The sequence below is a fragment of the Pleurodeles waltl genome, chromosome 5, assembly GCF_031143425.1.
Source record: "Pleurodeles waltl isolate 20211129_DDA chromosome 5, aPleWal1.hap1.20221129, whole genome shotgun sequence".
Lineage (NCBI taxonomy): Eukaryota > Metazoa > Chordata > Amphibia > Caudata > Salamandridae > Pleurodeles > Pleurodeles waltl.
In genome coordinates, this window is record NC_090444.1 from 1,748,570,452 (window position 1) to 1,748,592,575 (window position 22,124).

Genomic DNA, 22,124 nt, shown 5'->3' on the forward strand with positions numbered 1-22,124 from the left:
GCGATGTGAAGTCCTCAAGCAGCGATGCACTGGTATCGAAGAGATGTGTTGTTTCCGACCGGTGCAATGGCAGTGATGCATGTATTATTCCAGTTACAGCACTTTATACCCACTTCAAAGGGCCCAGGACTGGATTAGCACCACTTGGCAGGCAAACTTGCAGCAAGCAAGGTCCAGGTGTTGTAGGTGATCATGGGTTGAAGTTTTTTGTGTCCCTGAGACTTCTGAAGAAGAAGGCAAGTCAGCAAGCCCTTGAATTCACTCTGGGTTCAAGTTAGATGGGTCCAGTCCTTCCTCAGGAGGGCAGCAGGCAGCAGGGCAAGACAGCAGAAAATCAGTTCTTGCTACTGCTCGAATAGCCAGGTCTTGGGGCGTTTCCTGAAGGTCAGGAGGTCCTGGGTCTGTCGTAGGTGGACGGGGAGGGAGTTCTAGGTCTTGGTGGCGAGGTGGGAGAAGGATCTGCCTCCGGCTGTAGTTCGGTGGATGCGAGGGACAGTGGCGAGGGCGAGGTTGGCTGAGCGGAGTTGGCGTTTGGGATTGTGGAAGGTGAGTCGCTCGTTGAGGTAGGCAGGGCCAGCGTTGTGGAGAGCTTTGTGGGCATGGATGAGAAGTTTGAAGGTGATCTTTTTGTTGACGGGGAGCCAGTTTAGATCTCTGAGGTGGGCTGAGATGTGGTTGCGGCGTGGGATGTCGAGGATGAGGTGTGCGGAGGCGTTCTGTATACGTTGCAGTTTTTTCTGGAGCTTGGCCGTGGTTCCAGCGTAGAGAGCGTTGCCGAAGTCCAGTCTGCTGCTGACGAGGGCGTTGGTGACCGTCCCTCTGGTTTCGGTGGGGATCCATGTGAAGATCTTGCAGAGCATGCGGAGGGTGTTGAAGCAGGAAGATGAGACGGCGTTGACTTGCTGGGTCATGGTGAGCGATGAGTCTAGGATGAAACCATGCAGAGGGAATGCATGAAACCAGCTGTCACCACAGCCCACACATGTAGTGGAGATAGGTATTGCAATACCTCTTGCAAATGAAATTTAAAAATTGGATTTGACCTGGGCCCATGAAATCAGGCCAAACTAAAAGAAAGAGTGAGAGGTCCACTAGTCTCAGGTATAGGATCTCTCTTTTTTGGCTTTTGCAGCAGAGCCAATTAAAAATCATCAACTGCTGCACATCTTTCAGACAATTTTCTGTTCTGTATGAATCCCAATATTAAAGTGTATTGTATGCATATCTGTGAAAGATGATGTGATGGGCTGGCAGGATGTATGTCACTCATCTCAACAGGTGCTGTACAGTACAGTACAGGTGAGAGGGCTGATCCTTGAGGTACTCCAAAGATGATGGTAGTGATGTCAGAAGTGAAGGGACCTAGTTTAACTTCTTGGTTGTGATTGATCAGTAATGAGTTAAAACTAACCAGATTTGTTCCACTGAACTAATTAAGTGATCAAGCAGTAAACTGATAAATGGTGTGTTATGCTTACTTTTGTAGATGGATTTTCAGGCCACCTGAGGTGGGAGGAAAATAGTGTAATGACATGGATGATGGAAAAGTGAAGGGAGTATATGATGCACTATGAAATTGACTGTATGCACTGATCTATTCTTTGGAATTCCAAGTTATATATTATGTATAAAATATGTATCCTTTTATGACAGGGGGATACATACTAGAGCTGAGTCATGAACAACAGTTGAAAGGGCATCAAATGATGAACAGTGTGTATTTCTGAATGTCTGGAAAAAGTCATGCATATGCACAGAAGTTATCTGAGACTGTAGAGAGGTCTGTATGTGGTATAGGGTTTGATAAATGTAAGAGAAAGGCATCCCTGAACAAAAGAATAGTGAATAGAGATGGTTGCTATCATTCTAATGTGCTGTGATTATTTCTATGGAACTATGGACTTCTACGTACCAATACATTAGGTGAACTGATTAATTTTCATTAGAAATGACTATTGTAAACTTAGGGCCTGATTTAGAGTTTGGCAGATGGGGTTACTCCATCACAAACATGATCGATATCCCAGCCGCCATATTACGGTTCCATAATATCCTATGGAAATTGCAATACGTCCTGCGGGATATCCATCATGTTTGTGATTAAATAACCCGCCCGCCACATTCTCAATCAGGCCCTTATTATTGAGGTATTGTTTCTTGTAACTATCCTTTGACATGCAAGATGGACTGTTATGTTGTGATGTCGTGGGGTCATATGTACATTGTGTACAACTAATGCGCTCCAGTGAGGCAGTAGTTGTTGCTCTCCAAACTGTCTGGGTGTGGCGTGTGCACTCTTTTAAGTAAATATGTACCCTCCCTTCTGTGGGATCCCGCCTCCTTTTTGATATGATAGTCAGCTTTCATGGCAAATAATAAAACAGATAATAAAATATGTGAAAGCAATTTAATTATTCTAATTATAAAATAGATGATCTAATTGAACATTTCTCTCAATACAGTCTTTGTGCTGCAGACCCAAACCCAAGACTACTAATAATACTAGCAAATGTTAAGATAGACAACTGGGCAAAAGAGCATTTTCAAACTTGTTTTTATTTAACATACCTGTGAAATATGTTCCATTTATGCTTTTGAGTTGCCCAACATGAATTCTCCCAGAGCAGGGCTCGTCAGACTCAATCTTTACATTTCGTGTCAAAAGACCAACCTCCGCAGCAGAAGACAAATTCCTGTTTTCAACCATATATGACCTTCCTGCATAATTTATAAATGATCAAGAAAGTTATGAGAAGTGAGAAAGAGGTCTCCATTCCATTTAAAATGTGTGTTTTTCAAATGTTATCAAACCATACAAAGATATCAGGCCCTACTGAAAAAGGCATTTTGGAGTGCATGTAATAGTACTCCGGCAGTACTCTTTTATACAATCTTACCTGCCATTGTGAACATCCAAAATGGAAATAAAGTGGAAATGTCCAAGGAAAATTCATAAACAATTAGTATAAATGGATTGTCTTTGAACTTTTAATAACAGAAAGTTTAATGTTCCAAGGCCAATTCACAAAGGCATATAAGAATATGTAAATAGTAGTACTACTTTCCATAATCATGAATGCTTTTGTGAATCAGCCCCAAAATAAAGAATAACAAAGTGTTACAATCACAAAGACCATTGAGGTATTCTAAAAAGTTTATCAACTGTTAACAGTTGCTATCAGCATAAAATTCATATGTGGCTATCATATACAATGGTTTGACTTACACATTACAGATCAGGCACTGAAGGCACTGAACTGAATTTGCTAAAAAACTCACTTACCCTGTCACAATTTGAGAGGTTGGATAGAGTCAGCCAAGGACAAGACAACCAGTCCCTAATAATGCACAAGAGAAATCCAGCCGACTCCTTTGCTCCAAATCTGAAGCAAAACATGTCTAGTTGATTCCATTTCCACTCTGTATTGGTAGCAATTATGGTAATTCCAGCTTAAATCTAACATGGCGCCGCAACTGGTATTGTGAACATTCTGAAGCGAAAATCAAGTAATTTCTCACTATGAAGAGATTCAACAACTAATACACGGCTGAATCATGCCACAGATTGGGTACTTTAGATATTGAGACTCAAGCATTTTCATTCAAAATGCACCTTAATCAAGTTCTTTATAGCATGTCAAAAATGCCACTTGCACTAGTTTCACAAGACACAATATTATTTAATTGTATTAAACACCTCTTCAGCAAATGTCCTCATCTTACTGTGCACAAAGGAGTACTTCTGAAAATGAAGTTTCACATTTCCTTTTTATGTTTGCAGTTTTTGCCCAGTATTACATCTTTGCAATCTTTGCAGTTACATTACTTTGTAATTTGAGTTGCTACTATGGCGGCGCTGCAGTTTAGTTCATTTATTTTGTTCACCATCTGCCTTGTATTCTCTTTCTTTTTTAGCTGTGTCCCTCCTTTGTGTCTCCTTTCATGTACATGGTTGCTGAATTTAGCATCTTCTGCAATAACGATTACTGATACGTTTTTCTGTTGTTGTTTGGCAATATTACTGCTCAGTCGTATTGTTCTCTAGTAATAATACATACGTTGCCAAAATTACAATCGCCTGATTTTTCTCCAGCTTTTTGTGGACTGGAAAATCCAGTGCACTCTGTCAATGTTAAATTAAAAACGTACGACTTATTAAGGATCATAAAAACATTGAAGCCTCCACTTTTATGACGACATAAAAAAATTGAAATGATGCAGAAATGTTAATAACAATTAACTAATTCATTGGGTGCCCCATGGGAATACATAAGGAAAGTTTGGTGGGAACATCGAGCACTTTAGTGGAAACAGACAGCGATCTATTATTCATAAAACATATTTCTTTAGCAATACTCCCAATTACGTATGTGCTTGCTTAATCATGCTTTTATAGTTCTAAATCCACAGTATTGTATTAAAAGCCAATCGTTCCCTCAGATCTAAGAAATATGATTTTTTTTTCTTTGAATCAATTTCATTCAGTGTTATTCATCCTCATCACACGTTTTCATGATTATATTTCTCTGTGTTTATACTGGATGCCCCAAGATATATTTGGATGTTTGTGTATTGATAGTGATATGATGCAACTCTGATCTCTTTTCTTATTTCGATGGATGACTTCAGTGTGATATGCCTGTCAGCATATAACAAATTTGACAACATTGGTGAACACTAGTACTTGTTATTCTGAGCTACATCACTTTTGGTGAACCTGCCTGTCTTGAGTCCTTACCCTGCCACATTCATGGCAATCTCACAATATCTTTAGTTTCCCCAGATATGAACAAACCCAACAAAGCCCTTTTATGTTATATGTCAATTGTGTCACATTTGGTATACACACATTTTATTTCTGTTTTGGTTCTTTAGTAATTACTGCTTCTTACATTGTATTTGTACTCAGCATAGCATATGTATTTGTGAAGTGCGCATTCACCCCTTGCCCCGTCTTGGTGCTCAGTAACAGATGCCCATTGTTACCTAACTCAAGGTACTCACTTTATCGACTTGGGAGGATGAAAGGCTGAGTCTACCCGCTGGCGCATGAACATCTAAACATGAGTTCAAAGACATGGGTACAAGCTGAATTAATAATATGGCACTTTTAGTGTTGTTCCCTGAGTTCATCCATAGTGCTTAACTTTGTGCCAAAACATGCTCTATTGCTGCTCATATCTCTGTTATAATACACACTATGAATACTCTTGCAGGTTGGATGTCATTTGAATCAACTTACACTCTGTGGATTTCAAGTGATGCTCAGTAGAGGACTGAAGCAACACACTCTGTTATGGTGTGTGACCATTTGAGTCATTGCTCAGTTTAGCACTCCATTAAGGGATGTGACAAAATCCTGAGTAGCTCTTGCTGTGACTGACAGCTAAAGCCTTTTTCATGAGCCGGAGCTCAGATGCATGGGGTCTCCAGAGAGAGAGAATGTAGGTACTAATCCTCAATGAGGTGGTGTGATCATTCATCCTCATCTTACAAAGTGTTGATAGCCAAGAACATTTTTTGGGATTTTGAACTAAACAAAGGGATCTCTGTTCTGTGCTCAGAATCAGCAACTGTCCTCCTTCCAGCAATCGATGCATTTACTATAAAGGTATTAAGTAGATCATCTTACCAGTGTGTCTGTGAAGGAGCTGCTTATGAATTTTAATGCTATTCTTGTAGACCTCTGTGACAGTTCCCAGCTCAGCTTGATGGGCATCATAGGTCGAGGAGCTGATCACAATGTCTTCACCAGGAATCCAATCAACAGCATCTTCCAACAAAATTCTATGAAAGTCACAAAAAAGAAGAGTCACTCGACATTGTGAGAAAGATAGCAAAAGGTAGATGTTAAGAGTTTACAGTGAGCTAGCGCTCTCTGCTCTTATCTTCTGTTGACAAGTTTGCATCCCGTTAACACCAACTCAGCATTCTAGCCTTTCAAAATCATTAGGCGACTCGAGTAACTTAAAATTAGGTAATAATAGCACCTTTTTATCTATAACACTTAAAAATTACACAATGGTTAAAAATTTGTGTTAAACACATCATCAATTCATTCTGTCAGTTCTTTTCGTCCTAAAGATATACATATCACTGCATCATGCAAGGTGATAACTGAAATAAAAGATTCTGAATATATAAGTGATTTCTTACCTTTGAATAAAAAAACAAAGGCAGCATTTGTCTATCATCATTATCGTTTTTACTGGACTCTATGAATAAATGTATTTTTGAGTAATACTTTGTTGATACAATAAGTCTTTTACAAACATCTTTTCTTATTTTATATATATATATATATATATACATACATATATATATATATATATATATATATATATATATATATATATATATATATATATATATATATAGAGAGAGAGAGAGAGAATTAAGATGATGAGAAAATAAATTAAACAGAACTGATTATGCTTCAAGTTATACTCCATTCCGGATTACTCGTGCACGGGATTCCACCTATTCAAACTGCACTCATGCGCTATTTGTACACAAAATATTAGAAAGTCATAACTGCAGTTCCTTTTTATTAGATTTCTGTTGTTTTGGTGCCCCTTTGTTTATTCAATTTTACTCTATTTTACCTCGGTTTGGCATGTTTTCTTTTTGGTGTTTTGGCTTTCTTACTATTTGGTATTGAATAAATAAATACTTTTAATATTGCCCTAAGTTAAGCCTGTCTGCGCTGTGCTGTAGCTACAGGGGAATTGAGCTCGGTTTAGCTTAGTGACTTTGGGGTTCACCTGACAAGGTAGTGTTATTATTCCTTGACGTCAGGGGTGGTTTCTCCATTAGGGCTCTGGGGCTGCCCCTTTCTGAAATCCCTCCACGCTTACCTCAAAAATATTAAATAGATCAATTTATTTAGCGATACAATCATATTTGTAAACACATTGATGTGTTTAAGTCTGGGGTGTATGTCCCAGGCTGCCTGACCTGCCTCTCTGTGAAGCAGGAGATGAAAGACAGGTAGTAAATAAACTTTCTACAATGTGATGCGTGACACAGGGCTAACTCTTCTGAAGCCTTTGTAGTCTACAGTGGTATCCACGGTGGGCTAGTTGCGCTGTCAGCAACACGGTTTCGGGAGTAAGAGTCTGCATCCCTGCATAAAGCCAGACATCCATCATTCACAGACATAGACCTACCTATATCATTCGTCACACAGTAGGACTGGAGGCAAGCATGTGTGATGTGGTGGCCTGTCCTCAGTAATGGTAAGTGTTATAATGCTAATCTTGTGTGATGTATATTGTGCTGAGATCTCTGGCCATGCTTATCTCCCCCACTGTGACACCCAGGCACTGTCTGCAGGTGGCTGGCTCCTTCAGAAGTGGAGCAGCTGTATTTGCTCCCCAGCAAAATTGATCAAAAAGACAAGCAGGGTTTTTATTCTCTTGCGAGGGTGACCAAAATAAACAAGTCAAACACAAAAGGGAGAAATATATGCTTAAAGTAAAGACAGTTACATGCTGTATGGAATTAAAACTGGCCCTATCTTCATACTCTTAACATTAATGCCAAAAACATGGATTCATTTATGAACAATGAATGTTTAAAACCATTACGATAATGCATGTCAGCGATTTAGTTCCTCTTTTTTATCACATTTTTATTAATCTTGTCATTCCCAAGTGTGTTAGCTATTTAAACATATTGTGTTTCTGTATGATTTCTGAGCATCTAATTACTCTTGTATGGTGCATACTTTGAATCGTACCCGGTGTTTGTGAGGGGCTTTGATTGAGAGCTCTGGTGCTGAGACTGAAGGCAAAGCAAAGTGCCTGCCAGTGGGTTGGCCTCTCTGCAGAGCGCATACAGAACAAGAAGTTTTTAAAGAGAGGCTGAAAATGTACAGATTTATATGCTTATCAGAAAAATGGCTATGTGACAAACCTCCAGAGGTAGCTGGGTTCCTGCAGGTGAATAAAATTGCTTAGAAAGGGGGACAAGGTCGCCCTTCTGAGGCGCTAACGTTTATATCCACTAAGGCAGCAAGAAAGATAACAATGATAAAAGTAAGCTGTAACTTGATAGTGGCCTATAGAGTGCACCTATATGTAGTTGACCCAAGGTACAAAGGGATAATCAATGAATACATCCAAGTAAGAGATATGCAAATGTATGACAGAGAGCTAAGAAGATTTAATGAAGATGTGGAATGGACCTGGGCAAACAATCAGGAGGATATGATCCTGTTGATGACAGATGTTAATCATAGATTGAACTAGAAACATTCAGAACCCTTGTTTAAAGCAATACAGGCAGCATATAGTATTAGCATTGCAAGATATCCTGCATGTAAAATGGCAACATATGATGTAACACTTGTGAACTATTTAGGGACAATGAAGATGTTCCGTTTAAATGGACGTGTGAACACAGACCCCCGGGTAAGACAGATGGATAAGAATGAAATGCAGTTGTGCCTGGTTTGTTATATTTTTATGCACGCTTGCTTCTTTGATAAGATCAAAAGTTTTGAACTAGAGCAGTTAGAGGGAAGTGATCACTACCCCCTGCTTTTGGAAATCTCAGTAGGAGAGGGTACAGATAGAGAATTTGTCATCCTTGTAGTGGTAGAATATTCATAACGTATGACTACTAAGATCAATGAGAAACAACTGGAAGAACTGACATTTTGAACAGAACCAAGATATGTCAATAGCTTCAGCTAATAGTAGAGGATTGTATGATAAAATAATCCTCCAGATGGTACAGTGTTTAAAGGTGGAGTTAAGGGCAAATAGGGGTAAGGAGAAAAAGGCAGAGGAAGATGCTAGAAAAGAGAACGCTTGGTTTGACAGAGATTGCAGACATGTAAAAAGCCTCATAAGGAAGGAGAGGGGAACCTTATAGTAAAATATGATCACAAGAGTTATACACATCTCCAGAACTTAAAGAGAAAATATAAAAAAATGATAAGTGACAGGAAAAGATCTTACAAGGAGAGCTACTGAAAAAACAATGCTAAAATCTCTCAAAAACAAAATACAAAAATGTTTGTCAGATTGTGCAGGAGGGCTGCGAAAGGGGAAGGGGTCTTTGAAATGTGTATTAGAGGAAGAAGCATGGGCTTAATATCTAAAGGAAATGTATGGTACAGAAGGAGAGTAGGATAGCTTGGATCGATATGCATGATGAGATTAAAGGCCAGTTGTCCCTGCAAAAATTCTAAGATACCAACAGAGTGGCTGGCTCAGATAATCTACCTGCTGTCTTAATCAAAACTAAAGCTGAATGGTGGGTGAAATATTTCCATCTGACATTTCAGGGGTTCCTTTCTACAGGCAAGTTCCATGAAAACTGAAAGGGCTCAACCATAAGACATATACATAAGAAAGAAGATACAAAATGTAAAAAAATTATATAGATTAATCAACCTCTTTGATGCAGTGGAAAACTGTTTGCAGATATCACCTTAGGCAGCCTCTAAGAATGGGTAGAGCTTTATGAAATTGTTCCATTAGAACAGGAGGGTTTAAGGAAGGACACTCTACGACAGACCATTGTTTCAGCTTGTGGTCACTCGCAAGGAAGGCTGTGGAACAAAGGGGTAACTTATTCTGCTGTTCCATTGATTTCCATGCAGCATTTGATTCTGCAGACCAGGTATGTCTACGGAAAAAGGTGACTCAAATGTAAATTCCACTAAGCCTTCTTATTATTATACAGAGCTTGCGTTCACAGAATTGGTTCCAGGTAATCATTGATCTTTAAGGAAGGCTGACTCGTAAAATCCAATCAGGAATGGCCTACGACAGGGGTGTGTTCTGGCCCCCTTGCTTTTTTCTCTTTTCATTGCCGACCTACTGGCAGTAGTAGCCGCATCAAAGTGCATCAGCCTAAAAAATGAATGGTACGTATATAGCTTGCCCTTTACATACACATGACTTAGTCATAATGGATGTGATGGAAATAGGCCTACAAAACAAATTGTATATGTTTCTGGAGTACTGTACTAAGAAAAAGCTAGTGATAAATATGGATAAGATAAAAGTTTTGAGATTTGGGGAAAAACATGCAAAATTTGAATGATATTTGGGGCCTAATACATTAGGAACAGAAAGTAAATATAGGTACTTATACCTGGTTCGAACATATTGAGTTGCTGAATGGAAGAACATTGGCGTCAATAGGTGGCCTTAAAAAATGAAATAATTATTATGGAGTCATGTCTTTCAGACATGTATTGTCTGCTTATACAGCTATGAGTCAACTACAATTTCATTACAGAGTTCAATTTTTATGTTTAAGTGGCAAAATGAATTGGGAAAACAAAGAGGGAAAATGCCTGAAAAGCCTACTGTCATTACCTAGGTCGGTAATGAACCAGGCAGTTCACCAGCTATTCAGCCTAGGCGGACACAGTAAGATTCTGGCTACAACTGGAGATAGAAGAAGGGCAAAAGGTACTGTTGCTCTGCAAAAATTTAATTGGGCTAAGATTGCCAAAAGAAACCTGGTTGGAATATGTAGGACGCTGGGCTTAAATTCAACAAACAAAAACAGCCAGAAAGGGATTACAAAGGGCGCTCGGAGGACATGCAGTATCTGCAGGGGAAACCCTCTCTGATTACGACCTTGGTGGATGGGATACTCTGTCACAAACATGATGGATATCCCATCCGCTGTACTACAAGTTCCATTACATCCTATGAAACTTGTCAATGGCATTCGGGCAATCAGTCACGTTTGTGCCAGAGTATCTCATCCCCCAAGGTCGTAATCAGTCCCTAAGAATTGGCCTAAATCCATGCTGCAGAAGTAGCAAAGTAAAGTCAGCAATGATGGATGAGCATGGAAGATGCAATTGTGGGTTCAGGTAAAATGTGACAGCTTGCATATTCTTCTAGATAGTTTAAAATTGCAGATACTTCGGAGGGTAATTTTAAAGCCACTGTTTCTAAAATATGGTATTTATGAACAGAGGAAAGCAATAGCGCTATAAAATTAAATTCATTTTTTTTTTGTGAAATGCGTCTTAGGAAGATATATACGGTTGTCGCTAAAAGTATTTACCTGATTTTTAATAGGGGCTTTTTAAATGATTTTATGGAATGTATAAATCTTATGTTGAGTTTGTATAATGTGACTTTAACTGTAAATATGTAATCAGATGATTTAGAACAGTTTTTATGATGTTTAAAGACTAAGGTCAACATAAACATTTTCTTGACTGACAAACCATGGTCATGTATTCCAGTTGCAATTGAAATTCTGTGTAAATGTGTGGGAAGGGGTTACACAGATTCCAAAATATTTACAAGGTAAAAGTGAAAGAAATAAAGTTCTTAAATGTCAGTGGGTGCAGTGTATGGTTGGGGGTCGTGAAGTGAGGGAGATGCAAGGAAGTGCATTTGAGGGAGAGTGAAAAGAGGATGCTGAAGAGGAAAGAGGAGAAGCTGAAGATGTGCAGATAGACGAGAGTTGCAAAGAAAAAGGGCATACATATCTATTATCAAGCATACATAACGGAAGGCCAATACTCTTTCCACAGGCCTCAATAATATTTCATTCACAGTCTCACAATTTGAGATTTGAAACATTTCCAATGGCAATTAGTTATAACAAATAATTGTTCTCACACATTTATCTCGAACAGCTAACAACCACTGACAAAGCAAATGGTACTGGCAGGGTTTAGGAGTAAGTCAGTTGTGGAATCAATAACATCTCAGATAGAAACCAAAATACCAGACAGGTGGCACACTATGGGAATCACATAAATTTATTTTACATTTTACCTTTAAGAGCGTCTCCACTTTCTTCATCCCACTTAAAGATATGACTGCACATATTTCTATATGACTGACTAAAGCCAGCAGATGTGGGTGCTTTCCGAAGCTGCCCCCCTCCCGGGTAACTATGTGTGTCCATTAAGCTTGTTTCACTTACTACATAAAAGTGATACCCAACTTTTATACTCCACCACTTTGAAATGTCACCAACCGTCACTGCTTGAAACACCCCAAATAATAATCCATTCTCTATCTCTCTCTCTTTGTCTTTCTCTCTCTCTATCGCTCTCTCTCTCTCTCTCTCTCTCTATATATATATATATATATATATATATATATATATATATATATATATATATATATATATTCTTAAAATAAAAAAATGGGGATCAAGGTGAATACAAACCGTTCCTTCTTCCTTTAGTATGTGTATGCAATTTGTGGCACTTTTCGGTGCACGGGTCGTGAGGGCCAACCCCCTAGACCTCAAATAGCCATGGGCTCATAACATTGAAAAGGAGACCCAGCACATCGAAGTGTCCAATATTGTCATTGTGGATAAATAAAGAACAAAAAGTTTTCATAAGAACTCTATTGAATTATGTGATTTTTGAAGAAATTTGATAATTTTGTGGGTATCAATGGACACTTCGATGTGCTGGGTCTCCTTTTCAATATATATATATATATATATATATATATATATATATATATATATATATATAAATAAATATAACCTACTGGCGGACGCCAGTAGGTAGTTATAGTTAGGACCATGTTTCCATGGAATAAGAGTTAAAGCATTTTCTGGCTTGCCTTTATCTTTGCTGTCATTTGACGAATCTTCACAGAATTTTCGTTAAAAAAGTGTTCCTGAGAATCTTGTTGTACATGGGAAGTTTCGGGGAGATCCGTCAAGCGGGGGCCGAGAGAAAGGGGCATCAAAAAAAGTGTGTTTCCCATTTTAATTCCCATAGGGACTTTAGATATGACTACAGCCCGAACCGCTGGATGGAATTACACCAAATTTGGTAGAAAGGTAGCACTTGGTCCAGAAAAAGTGCTTTTTATTATTCGTTGTAAATCCATTCAGTAGTTTTTGAGATATTAAAAGAAAAATAAATATAGATATCTAGAGGCACCAAGGATTTGCAAATAATAACGAGCTTGTGCAGAGAAATGCAGAGCTCCGATTGGCTGTCAACACTTCAACCACAAAGTGTTGACAGCCATCTTGGGACTCGGCTTCAGCCAAAAAAAAAAGATTAAAAAAAAAAAAGAAAAGGGGCCAGGGTAGGGACCCTCTGACTCCTTAGCTCTGGTGTTGGGGTCCCAGAGGGACCTCCAGAGCAAAACAGCGTTTTTGAATTTTTTTTATTTTCACTGCGAGTTGTGGCGGATCCATGGATCTGGCAAAATGTTTTTTTAAAACAAGCGCAGGCTCACACGCTTGTTTTCATGAAGCCACAAACTCCCCGGGGCAAAGTGTCAATTGTGTGCGGAGGTTGCGAGGCCCCAACGCAGTTCCACAGGGACTGCCACCTCCCCAGGGCTGAAATCAAATAGAATGCGGGTGAACTAAAATAATGAAGTGGGTCCATTGCGGCTTCGGGGACCACCACCTACCCAGGGCTACTTCACATTGGAGGGGGGCCTGTGGCCCCCCTCGAGGAGCCCTAGGGACCGGCATCCCCCAGGGCCAGCTCCTGCTATGTGCTCAGGAGTCATGTAGGGTTGTTATATGGGATGGCCGCAGCACCTGGACACAGACCTGGCCCAAAGGCTGTGAGCAGTGTAGTGTTGGGTTTTTATAGGGGTTGGCCACACAGCCAATTAACACTGCACATGGCCAAAGGCTGTTTGTGGTGGTGGTGGTTGGATTAACGAATAGTAATGAAAATACATTTAAAAAAACGTAGAAATTCACTGAAAAAAACAGAGGTTACAGGGATGTTATAGTTAGGGAATAGAATTTACAAATTCTTGGAAATTCACTGAAAAAAACAAAGGTTACTGGAATGTTATAGTTAGGTTCTGAATTTACCTGTACAAAACCATAGAAATTCAGCAGTTATAGTTAGAGTTCTTTCAAGTAACTATAACTCGCACCCTAGGGTTACCATAACTTGCACCCTCACCATGCACTGCTAATTACCCCACTTATTACTGCAGTAATGACAACTTCTATAAACGTCCTTAAAACTATAAATAAAACAGTCAGATTTTTGAAGAAAAAGCTGTGCATGGCAATCTAGTAGCACTGTAGTTAATACATTTCAGTGAATCACACTTCAATTTTCAAATGATGCAATTAAAAATGCCTTATCAAGATGCAACTGTCCCTAAAAGGTAAGTCAATTATTGTGAAGGATCCCGGGTAGGTGGGTAGAAGCAGTATGGCTTTCTTTGTGAGATATGCATCTGGACTCAAACAACTATACTAAAGACAACATTATAAGCAGGAAACAGGAAAAAAATCCCCAACTAATTTACAGAAAACAAAAGTCAATGAATTAAATGACAGCAAAATGAAAATAGAATCTGATTTAGGGTTCCCCAGCTATTATGGAAATAAACTGCTCCACGGGTAACAATAGGAACCAAAAGGCAAAGCACGCCAATTGTGCACAATTTGTAAAAAAAAAAAATATAAAAACAAAGCAAGATGTGAGAAACGCTGTTGAATCGCTTATCGTCTATTATGGAGGACCAGGACTTGGGCCTTCTTTGCGACTGACTCCAACGGAATGCAGTCGTGTAATGGGTTTTCCATTCATTCTAGGTAAAATTTAACTTATGCCGGCATAATTTAGGGAATTTTACATTATGATTGCTATGTAAAAGTCCGAAAAACGTTACCATTATATGACTTTCTGTAAACTTACCACAAACACGCCATCCATTGTAAAAATGTACCACAAACGCACAGGAACTCAATCGAGTGTTGTTCAGTGCTTTCGTTGTTTTTATGTACTATTTTTTTTAGTGCAACATGTGTTTTCGTGTCAGTATTTGACACAAGGATACATTTTAGGATAATACATAGCGATAATTATTGGACTTTCATTTTGCCTAATTATGTGTAAGCTAACATATTTTTGCCAGAACTTCACATAATTATATCAAAATCAAAGTATACAAATTTAGTGCACACTTAGTCAAAGGTTTACCCTTCAGACTTTTAAATGTTTCTGGTGGCCAGAAATCTGCAGCCGCCCAGAGCTTCACAAGGCTCAATATAGGTTTTACCAGTCCTGCAGTAATCTTAACCTCCACATCAACATGTCTTAATTCTGGTTGGATAAGGCCCTCGAATTTAAAAATCTCACACCAAATTAGAGATTAAATCGAGATTTAAAAAATCCATCCAGGAGGTTGTGTTCGTAAGAGTTATTCATGAAGGCACGCTGGCCCCCTCACTTGGTTCATGCCTTGACAAGATAGCTAGCTGGAATGATAAATCTCACTTCAAGCTCAATGGAAACAAAACCGAGCTGATGATACATAGGGAACAAGACATACCCTCAAAAACGTCTTGGCTGGCCTGACCACCTAGGTCCGCCCTCTGCCCCCAAAATGGTTATAAAAAGTTTGAGGGTATGGCTGGACCCAACCCTTTCCATTGAGACTGAAGCAACCAAACTTTCAGCCTGCTGCTACGTGATCCTCAGAATGTTGCAAAAACGTTCTTCACTTGATCCCCCCTTTTTCTAGGAGGCTAGCTGTCCAGGCTTTTATTCTCTCCCACCTGGACTACAGAAACTTCCTCTGCCTGGGATCACCAAAGGCTGTGATTGGCATACTTCAAGTAGTGCAGAACGCGATTGTTAGGAGACTCTGCTCAATATCCCCAGGCACCTCTTAGCATGCCAGGTCCTGGCTGAACTCTACTGGCTCCTGGTCGCACAGAGGATTAACTTCAAGGCACTGTGTATTGCACACAGAGCCTTTCTAAATCAAGGCCCCTCCATCTCCCGACAGTTGATTGCTCCCTACAATCCTGGTAGAGCTCCCAGATCCTCTAATACCTTATGGGCCGTAGTCCCATCCATTAAAAGGGCTAGAAATGGAGGAAGATCCTTCAGGTACAATGTGGTTAACTCTGGAACACTCTGCCCCTGACAGTGAATTTTCTTTTAAAAAACAGCTGAAAACCTTGCTGTTTGTCAACAAACTCCCATGGAGCTTGCGCTCACAACCTCTGCTGTTCAATCAGTACTGTGATGCCTGTGGGTTGCAATGCGCTTAACAAATTTCTGTAACATATCATTTTGTAGAAAGTAAAGCAGTACTGTTGTTAGACCTGTCAGCCGCAGGTTGGTCATCCCCCAAATTCTTTTCTTCACTCCTCCATATTTTCCCGATCTTGTTTTTGTTGGCCTTAGGACTCTGTGCACTGTTCTTTGTCTTTGGAATTATAATGAAAAATCATTTTTCATGGTAAAGTCGGATTTTGAATTACACTTTTGAAAATGCAATGTTTAGAAAGTTGGCATTTTATTGCCTTAGCCATTTAGTGGTCAGAAGACTAACGGCCTGATTACGAGTTTGGCAGTTGGACCACCAGACCTCCATGTTGGTGGTCCCAAAAAGATTGCTGCGGCGGCGGGCTCCAGACTGCTGTATTATGACTACCGCCCACCAAGCAAAAAAGGCAGACCGCCAGCGGCGTGGCGGCTTGTATCTAGGCGATCCGACCTCCAGCGTCGTGGTTACCCACCAAGCCTATTACAATCACACTGTCACTGTGATGGTCTCCTGTCGGTGGTTAGCCAATGGTAGTCGACCATCGCGGTCTGCGTTCAGCAAAGTAACAGACAGCTGCACACTGGATGAATTAAAAAACAACACGGCTGATAAACATTGCTCCAGTGGACACAGCTGCAACGCTCACTATAAAACACACCCCTTCACAGACTACAATCTAATGGAAGACAAAAAAGCCAGAGCACCTTTTTTTATATATTGCATAGATTAGACACCACTGTTTCCAACATCCCCTAGCACGCCCAGCGCACACTTTTGTCCAGTCACTCCCTATTGCACTTCCCCTGTTAAGTAAGTCCTCGTCGCTGTCCACTGTCACCTCTCCTATTTGCAGTGGCCATTGAACCCATGGCTATCTGGGTGCAACGTGAGCTGAGGGACTGGGTTATGCAGCTGGAAGACACAAATCATGTCATGTCACTCTACGCTGATGAATCATTGTTTTATATCTTGACCTCACACATTGCGCTGCTGTAGCTGTTGTAACTCCTGGAGGAATTTGGGAATATATCAGGTCTTCGTCTCAACCATCATATGTCACTCCTTTTTCCACTAACGGCGCTGACCACTGCCCTGTCAAATCACCTCCTGGACCTGTGCTTGCTCTGGGAGACAACTATTTTCAGATACCTGGGGTTCAGGTGACACATACCATGATGCAGCAATTGTGTCTCAATTTGGCAGGAATTGTTGTCTTTCTGAGCAAATCAGTTGACTTTTGGAATACCCTGCTGCTCTCGCTGATGGGCAGGCTGATGGTATCCAAAATGGTTCTGCAGCCCAGGTGTCTATACATGTTGCAGAACTCATTTTGCCCCATACCAAAGAGGGTATTTAAGCAACTAAATTTGGTACTCCCGTCACTGTTGTGGGCGGGATGCCGTAGCAGAGTGGCCCTATCCACACTGACTTGCCATTATGTGGAAGAGGACTAGAGGTGCCAAGACTCGACCTCTACTATTATGCCACGCACCTGCAGCATGCAGCTCAGTGGCTGACCGATTGATGAATGGGGCTGGAGCAGAGGGAACAACTCCATATGTGATCTGCCACACAACACATTTCTGGCAGCGATATGTGAAAATTGTTCTGCGGAGAGCTCCCTTTCATCATGAGCTCCCCCTTTCAATACTAGCACCAGTATGTCAAATGATGACCAATATGTCATTCTAGGCCTGGAGGGAGGGGGGATGTGCACTGTTTGGAGACCTATATCGAGATGAATACTTCCTCACGTTCAAGCGGGTCTGTGACACATTTGCGGTGGGCCCAGGACATTTTATTTATTATTCAGGGCTGCAGAGCTGGCCAGACAAACCTGGCCCATATACCCTGCTGCACCACAGCTCTCGCGGACACTAGATGTCATGCTGATGTGTGGAGAGGGCCAACATTTGATTACACAACTACATAAAGCAATGAGAGATGACGAGACAGGACCACCAGCCAGGGCGCGAGCGACATGGGAGTTAGACTTGGGCTCTCCCTTAGATGATAGCAAGTGGTCCAGCATATGTAAACAAACACATACGTTCTCGTGCAATGCCCGATTAAACTAATACATTATACATTTTTTACATATGACATACCTTACCCCCGAGCGGCTTCATTAAATTTCTGCCACAAAGCCAGATACATGCCCAGGTTGCAATACAGGGGAGGGGGGTAGACTTTATGCACTTGCCGTGGAAGTGCGGGTCTGTACATGCTTTTTGGGCACAGGTTGTGACAGAACTCCAGAGGACCCCAAATATACTTATAGAACACGTACCAATGCAGTGCATGTTGGGGCATGTCAAAAGGCTGAGGGGTAAAAAAATGAAATACAGATTCCTACAGTTGGCACTGGTTTTGGCAAGACATAAAGTGGCCATTACATGGATGGTAACTTGGCACAATTGGATTACCAACTACGTAACTTTGTCCAAGGTCTCCCCCTACTGTGATACAGAACCTTTGGAGGTAGATGTCACGATTCAACCAGTAACAATGTATGCTTTTCATCAACAAGTGGATCTGCTGCTAGGCACACAGAGGCCAAAGAACAGACTACCACTACCCCCTCGACAAAGCCCTCTGTGACGACAACACTCCTGGACTTGTGGACGTAGAGGAAGGTTCTGGCCCATCTGGGCAACCTGGTCAGACAGCAACAGTGAGTTTCACTGTGTCCACAATGTCACCCCCCAGCCCTGTTGCTTCAACATCACAGGAAACCATTCACCCCCCAACCTGTGTACCTACCACAGTTTCCAACATCTTGTGCTCCCCAGTCCTGGATTCTGAGTTGTAGCTCCACACTTTGAACACTGAGGTTCCAGGACCCAGTTGGAGAGGGCACCCTGTGCCAATGGTACAGGCTCATGGGGTAGGGTGCATGGAAGGGATGCTGTGGGCCAGTGGGGTGAGGCCACTGGGGCTGCTGTCAGGCAAAACATCATCAGCCACGTGTTGGCGGTCTATCAGGATTCCCAAGGCGTGATGGGCCAGATGTTTACACAACTTTGGGAAATCAAGCAGGTAAAGCTGAAAAGAGGGAGGTCAACAATTCCAACATGGACTCCCTCACAGGTGTAGTGAGGGACATACATACAACCCTGAGCAGGGCTTTTCAAAAACAATCTTCCCCTTCCTTTGGCTCATCAACAGCAGGCCCATCAACATCAGGGCCAGCCTCAGGAAGGAAAGCCCTGCCAGAAGAACAATCAGCCACCAAAACCCCTGCCTCTGTAGCAGCTGATCCCCCCGCAAACGTGGACATCCAGTAAATAATACAGGAGGTCCGGATTTCAAGACACCCACCACTGCCAGCAATAACCCTCTTCCTTAATCTTCTCCTTTGTGTGTAACACATTCACTCTGTGGACTGATCCTGAACAACCTCCCATTTCCAGTGGGAGGAGAACTCTGTACTTTGGACTTCCATTGGTGTGGCATCTACTCCAATGATTTCATTCACAATGACTGACCTGTCCACATTTCTTATTTTTTTTGTTGATTCATGTCATGTATATTTTCTGTTAGTCATAGCTCCACAATAAAATCACCCATCACTGACTCATTGTCTGCTGATTTTTATTTCATATTTAGCCATGTAGATGTGTAAGACCATGTGAACCATGCGGTTTAAAATACTGGGGCCCATATTTATACTTTTTGACGCTAAACTGCGCTAACGCAGTTTAGCGTCAAAAAGTTTTGCGCCGTCTAACGCCATTCTGAAGCGCCATGCGGGCGCCGTATTTATGGAATGGCGTTAGACAGCGCAATCAGACCGGCGCTGCCTGGTTTGCGTGGGAAAAAAACACGTAGACCAGACAGCGCCGGCGTAGGGGGAAAATGGCGCATGGGCGTCTTAAAATGGGGCAAGTCAGGTTACGTCGAAAAAATCGTCTTAACCCGACTTGCGCCATTTTTTAACGACGCCCATCCCCCATCAACATGACTCCTATCATTGTAAAGATAGGAGTCATGCCCCCTTGCCCAATGGCCATGCCCAGGGGACTTCTGTCCCCTGGGCATGGTCATTGGGCATAGTGGCATGTAGGGGGGCACAAATAAGGCCCCCCTATGCCACCAAAAAAAAATATAAAAAATAAAAAATTATACTTACCTGAACTTACCTGAATGTCCCTGGGGTGGGTCCCTCCATCCTTGGGGGTCCTCCTGGGGTGGGCAAGGGTGGCAGGGGGGGTCCCTGGGGGCATGGGAGGGCACCTGTGGGCTCATTTTGAGCCCACAGGCCCCTTAACGCCTGCCCTGAGCAGGCGTTAAAAAGTGGCGCAAATGCGCCGTTTTTAGCCACGCCAACTCCCGGGCGTCTCTTTTGCCCGGGAGTATAAATACCACGTAAAGGCCTGGGAGTCATTTTTTAGACGGGAACGCCTCCCTTGCATATCATTAACGCAAGGAAGGGGTTCACGCTAAAAAATGACGCACATTCCGGGAACTTTGGCGCTATTCGCCTCTAACGCCATAGTATAAATATGGCGTTAGTTGGCGTTAGTTTTGCGTCGAAATTGCGTCAAAAAAAACGACGCAATTTCGGCGCAAACGGAGTATAAATATGGCCCTGTATATGACCCTGGTAAATGCATCACAATAATATTTGTTTAGGACCATCACAGGCATCCTTAGTCTGCCTTGTTGTATAGGTCTGACTACACAACCATCAGTGTAGTGTGTTTCAGGGCACAGATGGCATATGACAGGGGTGCATGGTCCACCACAATTGACCATATTTTTCATGGTTGGAAAAGACAGTCTCATTTTGAGGGGCAATTGAATAGCAGATAGTTGGGTAGCACCCGAATCCATGTTGTGGAGCGATGTGTCCACAACCATGGGGGTCCATATTTTATGACCACAAGATGACAAACATGATGCATCTGGCCCACCTGTCGGCTTTGAAAGGTGGGAGCCTGACTCTCTGGGTTTGGTCGGTAAGGAAGGAGCGGATCCACTCCAGGGCTTTGACGCAGATGCTGGTGTTGTGTAGTCTGGTGCACAGGGTGGTGTGGGAGACAGTGCTGAAGGCGGCGGAGAGGCCGAGGAGGGTGAGGGCAGCTGTCTTGCTACGCCATGTCGTCGGTGGCTGCTAGGAGTGTGGTTTCTGTGCTCTGGTTGTTCCTGAATTCAGACTGGGAGGGGTTGAGGATGTGATTGGCTTTGATGAACTAGATGAGCTGTGCGTTGATCGCTTTTTCGAATACCTTGGCTGGAAAAGGGAGTAGTCAGATAGGTCTGTAGTTTTTCAGCTCCTTTGGGTCTGCGGAAGGTTTCTTCAGCAGAAGCTTTATCTCCACATTTTTCCAGTCGTCCGGGAAGGTGGTGGTTTCAATGGAGCAGTTGATGATGATGCATAGTTCGGGGTCGATGATGGCGCTGGCTTGATTAAAGATGTAGTGGGGGCATGAGTCCGAAGGTGTCCCAGAGTGGGTGGTATTCATGAGCTTGAGGGTGTCTTCTGGGGTGAGGATTGATTGATTGAATATGTGGCTCAGCAGCTTGGTTACATAGCAGAATTGAACAAAAAATGAATTTATATTTTGGAGGCCATCTCTGTAGGTTACAAACATATGTTTAAAGGTGTGTTCTGTGGCACAGGTACATATCACAGAAACCTACCCTGAAGTGGCATGAGTCTGCTTTTCGTAGGCCAAATGTATACACATGCACAGGGAAGACAATTCCCTTACCCACCATGCCAGCCTTTTCATTGTCACTCAAGTGTAAGCGTAAAGTCTGTACTATGGTGGTTCCCTTTAGGGACAGTATGCATTGAGTCAATGTTGCAGAGTGTAAATGTGTTTGTCCAGTCAGGCCTAATGAGTTTATCCTTCAGAAGACACATTAGTGTGTAGTGTTTCATTGTGGCTCACATAACAGTACATGTTGATCGATCATGGGCTACCTGATGTCAGTAGGCTTGGTTAGTCACTGTAGGTCATGAGCAGGGTAGTGGGTTAGTCTGCAGATGACCCCAAAAGTGTGTAGTCATGTCCCTTTATGTATCGGCATGTGTGCTTTACACTTGTGGTGTGTTGACAAGTTGTTCATTTCATGCTTGGTGTTCCTGACATATGTGTGACACAA

General features: G+C 41.8%; 1 protein-coding gene across 1 annotated transcript in view; it reads right to left on the bottom strand.

The window, feature by feature from the left end:
• The window catches only part of PKHD1 (PKHD1 ciliary IPT domain containing fibrocystin/polyductin), a 1,684,711-nt gene that overhangs the window by 111,382 nt on the left and 1,551,205 nt on the right, over window positions 1-22,124 (bottom strand). The window contains exons 55-56 of the mRNA XM_069236642.1: window positions 5,633-5,787; window positions 2,569-2,718 (exon numbers count right to left, since the gene is read on the bottom strand). Coding sequence (XP_069092743.1) covers window positions 2,569-2,718; window positions 5,633-5,787 — 305 coding nt within the window. The remainder of the gene's footprint in view (window positions 1-2,568; window positions 2,719-5,632; window positions 5,788-22,124) is intronic.